At 51.8% G+C, this 10,852-nt stretch overlaps 1 protein-coding gene across 1 annotated transcript; it reads right to left on the bottom strand.

Annotated features, from left to right (window-relative positions):
- Nucleotides 1–1,831: 1,831 nt before the first annotated feature.
- On the bottom strand, nt 1,832–9,703 carry RHCG (Rh family C glycoprotein). The gene is made up of 10 exons (XM_041418945.1): nt 9,501–9,703; nt 5,927–6,113; nt 5,324–5,474; nt 4,838–4,985; nt 4,300–4,466; nt 3,488–3,625; nt 2,996–3,132; nt 2,289–2,413; nt 2,036–2,109; nt 1,832–1,940 (listed from the first exon to the last, which is right to left on the bottom strand). The coding sequence occupies exons 1-10, from the start codon at nt 9,685–9,687 to the stop codon at nt 1,875–1,877; spliced, it is 1,380 nt and encodes a 459-aa protein (XP_041274879.1). The 5' UTR covers nt 9,688–9,703; the 3' UTR covers nt 1,832–1,874.
- Nucleotides 9,704–10,852: the final 1,149 nt, after the last annotated feature.

Below are 10,852 nucleotides of genomic sequence, written 5' to 3'. Positions count from 1 at the left end.
AGAGACACACAGATTATTTGGGACACAGACAGAACTTAAATGGTGTGGGATGAAGGGACACCAGTCCAGTCATACAGGGGGAAATGCAGTGCCCAAAAGGTCTGCTTCTGCTTTCAGATTTTGCAGACTCGTGGGGAAAAGTTTTGGACTCCCTTTCTGAAATGACATTGTCTATGGTGCCTGTCAGTAAACATCCCTGAGGTGGTTCTGCTGCACTCTCTGGATGAAGCTGTGAGCAGAAAATGGCTGTTACATCCCTTTCCCAGTGCAGAGAAGCTGGGATGAGATCTCCCTCCTTCAGCAGATCCCAGCACAGGGAAAACACTTGCCCTACATTTTCCCATCCCTGTCTTAGAGAAAGGATGCAGCTCAATGTATGCTTCAGCCTCTGCAGGGATCATTCTCCAGAGACCCTTTCTAACCCCTGTCAGACCTGCCTTTGCCATTGTAAAAGAAATATACAATACATCACTTGCTGGCAAGCAGGCTGGAGCTCCTGATGGCCCAGCTACGATATTTCTGAATTTCTCCTTAGCCAGTCAGCCCTTTCCCTGCACAGCACACTGCTGCTGTGCTTGAGACCAATCCTATGGAGGATTTTAGGCCTTTTATTACTCTTCTTTTTTTCAATGGTGAGGTTGTTTCAGGACAAATGGAGGCAATGCGTGTAAAGGAGAGAGCGTCTCCTGTGCCTGGCTGTCCCTGTCCCCGCCATGGCAGGGGAACACAGTGTTTCGGCACCTCCTCCTCTGTCACAATGTTTTTCAGCTCCACCAAGCAAAGTGTCCAATTAGAGCAGAGCCTCTTGCTTCCATCTTTGCCGACATTTAATTAACATGCTGCTGCTGGCAGCCGCTGACAAATTCCAGAAACATGTTGTAAAGGGTTTTTGTCTTTACCCAGCATGGAAAATGAGGGTGTCATATCCCAAGGGGATGTGAATAGCTACTTTTGACTCCCCCCCTCAGGTGTAAGAATTACAGCTAGATGCAGTGAAGAGACCTATCAGCCCTCCTACCTCCTTTCCCCCCTCCCTTTTCCTTTCCTGCTCCTCATACTATATCACCCTGGAAAACACGCAGGATTTTAGGCCTGGTTTCATCCCTGTTTCCTCCAACTCTGGCTGAAGCCCGATGGTCCAGCTAAGAGATGGGGGCTGTCCTCTTCCTTTCAGAATAGCACCAGACAGTGGAAAGAGCCATCTGATGACACTGGAAGAAATGGATGAAGCCAAGAAAGAGGAAAGGGTCCTGTCAGCCTGTGCTGTACATGCAGACAAGGTTCCCAAGGAGCTGACGGAGGCCTCAGTGGGGCAGTTCAAGGGAAGGTGATGGCAGAGGCCATCGTGTGGAAGTGTAGCTGGACTCACAATGGCCCTCACCCCACCGTGGATGGCAGGATGAGTAGAGGCTCACCTGCATCCCCTCCTCAAAAAGAACCAGCTCAGCCTGTGCTTTCCACAGGGGCTGAGTCTCCACCGTGGGGGCTGTCATCTCAAGGTGCCAGCTCCCAACCCAACTATCTCCCCAGACTGCATTATCTAACACATGTCTAATACACCCAGCCTGTGCTGCCACCCTTCATGCCCCCACTTTGTCCCCAAGGCACCAGGAGTGTCCCGGCCCCTCTGCTTTGCCCCGGGCAGCCAAGAGCTCTCCTGGCAGCTGCTGTTCTGCACATCCCACCCCGCTCGGCCGCTGACCCTGCAACACAGGCCCGGAAAGAAGAACACGACTTTATTACATCCACAGCAGCTCGTTACAAAAGCGGCAGAGTAGGCCAGAGCCCTGTCCTCACGGGGAGAACACGATCCTTGGGCCCGGCGGCGGGGCGAGGCCCTGCAGCGGGGCAGGCGGGCCGGCGGCGGGGCGAGCTCAGGGCGAGGCGGGCTTGTCCGGGTTGTGCATGTGGTACACGTCGCTCTCCTCGTCCTCCGGCACCTGCGGCAGAGCCCCCTGAGCCCCCCGGGCCGGGCCGCGGGCCGACAGCGCCATCTCGTGCCCCCCGGCCCGCTCCCGCCCCGCGGCCCCCTCACCTCCCAGTAAATGCCGTCCTCGAAGCAGTTCTCGGCCGCGGCGTCCCCCCAGATGGGCAGCTTCAGGATGCCCCCTGCGAGCAGGAGGGCAGGGCGGTGGGCACGGGGGAATGCGGCTGGTCCACCCGAGGGGGCAAACGCAGCCCTGGCTCGGCGCTCGGGGTTTCCCCAGGGTGCACCCGGCACATGGATGCCGCTGTTTCGGCTGCAGGCTGGCTCAGCCCTCCCCTCTCCGTGCTCCCCTCCGGCTTACCCACGATGGCTCCCCCAGCAAATGCCATCAGCAGAGACACCACAATGCCGGCTGCCTGGAAGCCTCCCTGGATGCTGGGTGTCCGCGTCTGGTAGACGCCCGTGAAGTCAAACGCCTTGATGAACCTGCCGAGGAGGGCAGAAATGGTGGTGATTGCCCCTGGCAGGAGACATTCCCTGGCAGCTGGAACCTTGCCCCTGGCAGGAGACATTCCCTGGCTCCGCTGGAACCATGTTGCCCTGCTCTCCTGGGAACTCTTCCCTAGCCCCATCCCTCTTCACAGTGGACCAGGAGAGTGTTGCAATGACCAAAACACCGCTCACTTCTTTCTCTGACCCCTGGCAGAGCTTTAACAAGGAGGAGCCCGAAATATAAACGTTCTCTTTGTAATTCAGATTTCTAGCCTTACCTGACCCCGCAAAACAATGCAGGGGAGAGGGAGAAGCACTTCCCTGCCCATTGTGACCCAGGATAATGCCAAACAGCAGGACTGTGGCTCACTTGAAGAGGCCACCAAGAGTCAGCTGCATAAGATGAGGCTACAATTCAGTAAGCCCAACAGAGCCAGTGCAACCCGTGCTTTTGAGGGATAACTCTGGGCAACTCTGAACTATTAACAAAAGCTATATAACTAAAGTTATTTGCTCCCTGCTCCCAGGAGCTTCAGGTAAAATCTATTCTCAGGGAAGATTTTCAAGCCATCTTACCCTTCCTTTCCATACACATCCTCCGTGGCTGCAGCTGCTGTGATGGCCCCCACAATGCCTCCAATAAGGCCTGGCATGGCATGGAGGTTGTGGATGCCACATGTGTCCTGAATGTGCAACCTAGACTCCAAAAAAGGCTGAGGGGAAGGGAAGTAGAGAGAGATCAGGGAGTTGAGCGTGGCCCTGGAAAGGATTAGTTTCTTCCATGGAGGACTGGGATAGGCAGAGAAAGAGGAGAGATACTGTGTCCCATTAAAGAGCTAAGAGCTTGTAGACAAAGATGTGAGCCAAGTTCAAGATAAACTAACAACATATCCTTCAAACACACTCCAGTTGGGAGTCTGAAACTTCCTGAGCATTTTGGGGCAATAAAAGGAGACAGAAGTGCATCTCACAAGGGATTCTGGAAAGCAGGAATTGTCAAAGGGAAGTGAATCCATTTCTGGTCTCCTTAGCAGGACCAGGACTGCTGACCCCTCGAGCAGCACTCACCGTGAAGTAGACATACCCCACCGTGGACACGATGCCAGAGATGGAGCCAACAATGAGGGAGCCATATGGGGTCAGCATCATCTCGGCGCTGGTGCCCACGGCCACGCCGCCGGCCAGTGTGGCATTCTGGATGTGGACCTGCAGGAGCAACCACTCTGCCTTGGCATCTCAGGGAGACTGCAATTGCTCAGGGGTGGTGCAAATGGCAAAGTGGGAGAATCAGCTCTGAAAATGTTTCCAGAGGAAATATCAGGGCCCATTTTCCTACTTGGTGGTGAAAAACAAGAAAAGAACAGGCAGCTTCTGTCTGTAGCACAGGTGCACATAGACTCCCACTCCCCGTACCACACACGTTCTTTGCATCCACAGATATGGGTGGGGAGTTGTGATGAGATGGAAATTGTCTCACCCGTGTGTCATGCAAGCTCTGCTGTCACAGAGACATGTCACCCACACATCCAACACGTACAAGTCAGCCCCCCGATTGCTCACGAGCTGCTGCACAGGCCTTGTTTGATGGGGAGCACTGCCAAAAAGAGCTCTGCAACATGTCCAGGAGCAAGTCCAGTCCCTGCTTGACTTGGGTCCACCACAGGCAGGGCATCACCCCACACCTCAAGACCTGCAGGACCCATTCCCACTTTCTTATTCAATATAGCCTCAAGAGTTTCTGCCTGGATGCTGGTTTCACCATCATACCCAGAAACCCTGTGTCTGATCAGCAAAACACAAGTGCCAGTTGTTTCCTAGACCCTCGATCAACCTCATTATACATCCCTGGGGCAGTACAGGACTCTCTGCTCCCATCTTACCATGTCAAGCTTGCCCTTCTTTTGCAGCATGCTGGAGAAGGCCATGGTGGTGAGGACACAGGCAGCCAGCGAGCAGTAGGTGTTAATGGCAGAGCGGTGCTGGGCATCCCCGTGGTCAGAAATGGCTGAGTTAAAGCTGGGCCAGTACATCCACAGGTACAGCGTACCTGGTGGGATGGGGAAGGTGGGATAAGGAAGAGAATGGAAAAAGAGAGAATACAGGGATTGAAAAAAACCCTCTTCTGCACAAGGGGAAATTACATCCCATAGTCCTGCTTCCCCAGATCCACACCCTGCGTGATGAGACCGGCTGGCAGAGAAAGGGAGCCAAAATGCATCCTTATCTTCCCAGGCACCATCTCAGCCCAGCCACTGATGAAGGGAGCTGAGTAACTCTGAAATGTGAAAGACCTCTGGGATACAGAGCTCTTCAACTCCATATCCTGGTTTCAGTTTTTCCCAGAGGCACAGGAGGAACCAGCCCTGTGCAGATGTGTGCTCCCCATTCAGCAGCACCCCGAGATGAGGGCTGGCTCACCGATCATAGCAAAGAGGTCGGAGTGGTACACGGAGCCCTGCTTGTCCTTGCTCTGCTCCAGGTTGGGTCTGTACAGGATCCGTGTCACCGTGAGGCCAAAGTAGGCTCCGAAGGTGTGAATGGTCATGGAGCCACCTGCATCCTTTACCTGCAGCCATGGGAAAGCAGAGGTTTGCTTCTGCAAACGCCACTCATTCTGGAGCTGAGGCCTGATTTGCATCATGCTCAGCTTGTCTGCGCACTTGACAGAGGGACCCAGTGCTCCTGAATTGCCAGGCTTATGTACAAAACCCCAGAAGATCTCCCTTCCCAGGGAAGTATGAGCTGCTGCCCCTCTCCTTCACAATCTGCCTGCTTTTGCTGCCTGAATTCTTGCATGTTTAATCCTTATGGAGGCAGTGGCTTGGTGGAGCCATAACGAAGGGAGGCAGTTTGGAGAGGTGCAGAGAGGAAGGAGAAGAACAAAGGTACTACCTAAAGCCTTACATGAAGAAGGTTGAGGAGGATGTACTCATTCACTGAAAAGAGTGTGACTTGAAACAAAGTCATGACAAGGAGCTGTATGGGGCTGGTTTTGCCCAGGATGGCCCCAAAGGCGATGCACACAGAGCCCACGCAGAAATCAGCATTGATCAGGCTGGAAAAAGGGAAGGAAAATTGTGTTTTAATTAGGAAAACCTTCTCTGTAAATCATTCTTATCCACCCCCAGCTTTAGAGATCCCACCTGAAGACAAAGAAGTGATTAGGGACATCCCTGGATTTCCCACGGACCTTCCTCCCATCCTTACACCCCCACATTATTCAGGTAATGTGGATGATCCGTGTTCTCAGCACTGACATCCTGGTGCTTGGCTCGGCCCTGAGGGGTGACACTCATCTCAAGTGTCCCTTTGAGCAGTACCACCACAGGTACCTTTGGACTAGAAGGTGGAAAGCAAGTAGAAGTATGCGGAGGGAAAACAACAGTTTAGAGACCGATTTTTATTTGACATAACTGAGGGACAGGTGTTGCCAACTGCTTGGCTCTCATTCCAGCTCTTCCACTGGCCAGGCCAGAGGTGCCATCCCAGAGCCCAACTCCTCCTTACTTCTCCACTCCAATGAGGATCTTCCCGTCCTTGAAAGAGTGGAACCAGCCTTGCATCAGGAGAGCCCACTGGATCCCAAAGGCAGCAAGGAGGAAATTGAAACCCACAGCTCCGAATCCATAGCGCTTGAGGAAGGTCATGAGGAAGCCAAAACCCACAAAGATCATCACATGGACATCCTGGAAAGCTGTGCAAAGGGAAGGGAGTGTCAGCTCTGTGAGGACAGCAGGGCTGCAAGTGCCACATGCATTTGATGTTGAAAAGAAACTAATTACATCAGTAGCAGTAGGGGGGAAATTCAAGAGAAAATGTGTTTTCCTCATGTCCACATGTTTCTAAGACTGAAAATGGCTCAGCTTTTAGAAACTGGCTTTTGGTTAAAAGGCTAAGCCTTTAAAGTAAATGTTTACTAAAAGCTGTGTGCAAAAGAAGACCTGAGAGTAATGGAGTGTACAAAGGAAAACATTTTTCTATTCAGAATGTTTTTTCTCCTTTTGTGAAAAACTCGAAACCATCACGTGAAATGAACAGTAAAGTTTTGTTAAAACACGTAAATGGTCATTTTGGGTAGGTCCATTCAGGGTCCTGGTGATGGCTCAGAGCAAGGAGAGCACAAGAACAAGGAAAGTTTACAAATACATTTTTAAATGCTTTGGAAATCAGCAGCAAAATACCCTTGAGAGCAGAAACCCACCGTGTGAGATTTTTTGTGCTTAAACCAGAGAGACCCAGTTCTTCCCACTAATGGTCAGACCTGTTCACCCGAGCCCCTCAGATGCCCTTCCCCGGGGGAAACCAGACCTGTGTGAGCCTCTTGAAAGACCTTCTTGGTGCAGTAAACCTGCTGTACTTTTTAATGCTGCACCTTTCTATCAGATAAGCATTCCTTTGCAATTAAGTGAGCTGAAACGCTTGCATACTTACAAATTGAACCATGCAAACCCTAACACTGCAGGCCACTCAGCCAATGGAAAGAACAGGAGACCCAAGGCTGGGATGAGACTTCTGCCAGCGAAACCATGCTGCTGAGCAGATAAATACAGCAGTGATGGAGTTAAACCAGAATGTTCTGCATTTTGCAGTGCACAAATCATTATAGCCACTATATCCAGCAAAGTCTGTGCACTCAGAGAGGGTGTAAGCTCAGGGCAAAGGAAATTCTGTGGCTGCAAGTCTACTCTATCCTGAAATTGTGCTGAAATCCATCAGCCCCTGGTCCATTTCCACAGGGCTTGTGTCTGCTATTTCCACTGAGGGCGGGTGAAGACTTGTGTGAAGTGCAGCTCTGCAGAAGCTGAGAGTTTTTCCTTCTGTGCTTTAGAAGACCTTGCAACTTGTTTAAGGATGAGCATTTGGACAGGCTTAAGCCATGTAGTGCCAAGCTAATCTGATTGCTTTCAAAAATGCCCCTCATGTCTATGAAATCACACTTTACAAAGGAAGGAGATGAGATCTGCAGCTGGTACTGTTTAGCAGAGGTCACTTCCAAAGCACTTCTCCACATGTCCTAAGATTACTGTGGTTTTACCACACAATCCCACAGACTTTCCCTCTGCAGCTGTATTTGGTTCCCCTCTCTCTTTTCCAGTGTAAGCAGCACAATATACAGCTAGATTTATCTGCTGCCATTTGCATCATATATTCATTCTCTCATCCTAAAAGCTGAAATACACAGGTCAGAGTTAAAGCTGTGGTCTGTGCGCCTTCCAAAAACCCAGAGGATCCTGCTGTGTGTTAGACCCTGTATGAATTTAGGAGGAAGAGCAGATCTTTCTTTAAACCACACCCAATTTAAACCCTTTTTCTAACCCTTGCCTTTGTTTTTCCTTAGTAAGAATAACATTGTTGTCATTCAGAGGCAGTATAGGCATTGCTATGCCCTAATGGTTTTGTAAGCCTGCTTTTGTGGCAGGACAATTGCCATAACTGTCAAGAATAAGTGTTTGGGCTTTGGGAATACTCTTGGGGACAAAAAAAATCTCATTGCTTTTCCCCTAGAGAGCAGATGAGTCACTGATTACAGAATATCCATGTGCAATCCAAAATAAGAAGGAATTGTCACACTGACTGGACCTGGCAATGGGCACCACTGACACAACCACATATTGGCTTCCTGAAACCAGGACAACTTCCCTCTGCCTGCCTTCCCAAGCCTTCCTTCTGGCTTGAAGGACCTGTTCATTTCTCACTCTTATCCCACTGCCACTGCAGACAGGTGCTGTGGACAGCAGTGATCACAGATATGCTGGTACAAATGATCTTCCGGTCATCAACCACCACAGTCTTCTGAGCAGCACTGGATGAACACAAGGATTAAAATTCCAGGGCTTGGCCACCTTGTCATGTTTGTCCATTTTTGCAGAGAGAGAAAATTTCTGATTAGATAAGGGAGAAAGAACAGCTGTGCTTTTGGGCATGTGATCTCTTCCTCAGGCCTGAAACAGAAACGTAATTCAAAGCTAAACTGAGCAGTTGCCCTTAGATTGATTTAGCTGTGTTGAATCCATCTTGCCATTTGAGGGGGAATATTTGGCGCTGAGGAGCAGGAGTGGGATATGAGGACAGAAGAGATGTCACTTCCTTAGCTCCTACACACTCTTTCTTGGACTCCTGATGTCCTCCCAGCACAGCAGTGACAAGAGCAGCCCTCAGGCACTGCTGCTCTTCACACCAGCCTGTGTGGGGCTGGTCCCAAGGGCAGGTGTCCAGGGAGACCCCAGGGCAGCCACGACCGTACATGAACCTGGAGGCTGACTGAGCAGCGGGTTTCTGTAAGCAAATCCTTTTCTCAACTAGCTAATCCTCAGCAGCCACAGGTTGCTATAGCTCCTTTGATTTAGCAGGTGTTTTTAATGGAAATGTTCTAAATAGATGCATGACTCAGGCCTGTTGCTTCCTTGGAAACAATTGCCTACAGAAGCAGGCTGTTCTGAAAGGCTCACAAAGATGACCAGCCCTGGAGATCAAAGCCACCCAGAGGCACTGGCTGGCCAGAAGAGCTTTAACCTTCTGAATAATTTCTGTGTCACTACGATGCAGAGACCCGAGAACCCTAGGAACCTGGCAGCTTAGGAGGACTCTGGCACTGAAATGCCAGCAGCTAAAGGGTAATTCACAAGTGAGGGGGTGGACGGAGGAAGAGGAGGAAGATGTCACAGGATCTCGACAGCCATTCCTCTGTGTGCACAGAAAGGCTTGCTCTGATCCAAAGCTGAGGGAGGGGGCAGAAAGCTGAAACTTGCAGAGTGTTGGGAACACGTCAGCCCTATTCCTGGAAAAAAGACGTCACGATACCCTGCTGACAGAGCCCCAAGGCACCAGAGGCCCAGGAGGCTTTTCTCTGGTTCTTTGGTGAACCCCAAGCCAGCCTCGAGGCAAGAGCACGGCTTTTGGTGTGAGACAGCACCTCTGACAGGTTCTGCCACAGCACAGGATAGGATGGATGGGACAGAACGGGTTGGGATGGGATGGATGGGATGGGATGGATGGGATGGGATGGGATGGGATGGGATGGGATGGGATGGGATGGGATGGGGACCAGCCAGCACACGGATTAGGCTTCCAGAGTACTCACAGGGGTATCGGAAGTAGAAGTCATTCTCTATGTCACTGGTCAGGTTCATCTCTCGTTTCTCCTCCTCCCAGTGCGCATCAGCTTCGGCGCCGAAGCGCACGAAGACCCCGAAGAGGACGATCATGGCCACCTCCCAGAGCAGGCACACGAGCGGGAGCCGCCAGCGCATGTTGGTGTTCTTGGCCATGCCTTGGAGCCTCGGCGGGTCCCTGCGCAGGGGCTCCGGGGGCTGTGCGAGCCGCGGCCCCGCGCCCGCCCGGGGCCGGTCACGTATATAGGTTTGGAGAGGGCGAGGTGGGGCCCAGGGAGGTGCCTCCAGCAGGATCACATTTCAGGGCACTGGAGCTTCAGCAGGGTTGTTCCTCTAACCCACCTTCCTCCCTGGGAGGAGGGATAGGATTCAGCACCTTTCCTCCGAGCTGCTCCGGGCACCTCTGAGCCCTGCCTCCACGGGGACGAGCAGATGGGGAGGCCAGTGTGACTGGGGAGGGGAGCCGCAGTGTCCAGCCCCCTGCTCTGCCCAGTCCCACGCACCTTGATCCCCGCTGTCCCCTCCCTCCCGCCTCTGGGTGCTCCCCTCACCCCCTCCTCAGCTCTGAGCTCACCCTTCCCCAGCTGGCACTGTGGGTGAAGGCACTGCCCTTTGCTCCAGCTCTTGGCTTTTGGAAAAGCAGCTGGGGTGCAGAACAGGAGGAAGAGGAAGGTGTGTGCTTCAAACCAGGTACCAAGATCCTGCACAGACACGTGATGGCCCTGCTAAGGCTGTAAGGATGTTCAAGTGACACATGTTCCATAATTTCCCAAAGTGATTTACCCAGAGCATCCTCCTGGCAAGGCAAACTGAGCTGGGGCTGCATAACCAGGGCAATACTGTGAGATGGTGCTGGAGGCCTAAACAGCCCCTCCTCGGGTATGGTTTTCCTTTATTTAACCAACATAAACACAAAAGTCCATTTTTCCTACTGTTTTGAATTATGTGCTCTTTCCCCAAAGAGCCGGGCAAGTCCTTCAAACGGATCCCAGCTCCTTCCTCTGCCTGCAGATCCCTGGTTTGCCTGTCAGTCTTCAAGAGATGAAAGACTGCAGCCCAGGCAAGCTGCCCAAATTTGCTGATGGCATCTAATTGTGGCCTGCAGGCTGAGCAAGCAGCACTGATTTTGGTGTTGATTAGGCAATAATTTGAGTTTATTATTTTTTCTTGTGTGCTTTCTTCTCAAAATGACAGATGGCAGAAAAATGCTGTGGATGGTCTTGAAGAGACTGACGGTCACACAAAATCATCCTCCAACCTCATTTGAACCCGTGCAGGCAGCAGGATAGAGACAGTGTTGGGAAGAAGAGAGAAGCCCATC

Source organism: Onychostruthus taczanowskii, unplaced genomic scaffold, assembly GCF_017590055.1.
Source record: "Onychostruthus taczanowskii isolate IOZ18803 unplaced genomic scaffold, ASM1759005v1 scaffold6, whole genome shotgun sequence".
NCBI classification, from domain to species: domain Eukaryota; kingdom Metazoa; phylum Chordata; class Aves; order Passeriformes; family Passeridae; genus Onychostruthus; species Onychostruthus taczanowskii.
Note: the sequence above shows the minus strand (reverse complement) of the source record. Positions and strands in the feature narration are given on the sequence as shown.

Excerpts from the sequence above, each read along its gene's own strand:
- RHCG (XM_041418945.1), bottom strand. The coding sequence starts at position 9,687 with ATGGCCAAGAACACCAACATGCGCTGGCGGCTCCCGCTCGTGTGCCTG. Across the intron at positions 4,467-4,837 it reads CGACCTCTTTGCTATGATCG|GTACGCTGTACCTGTGGATG; the intron begins GTGAGCCAGCCC and ends CCATCCCACCAG. Across the intron at positions 3,133-3,487 it reads TGGGGTATGTCTACTTCACG|CCTTTTTTGGAGTCTAGGTT; the intron begins GTGAGTGCTGCT and ends CCTTCCCCTCAG.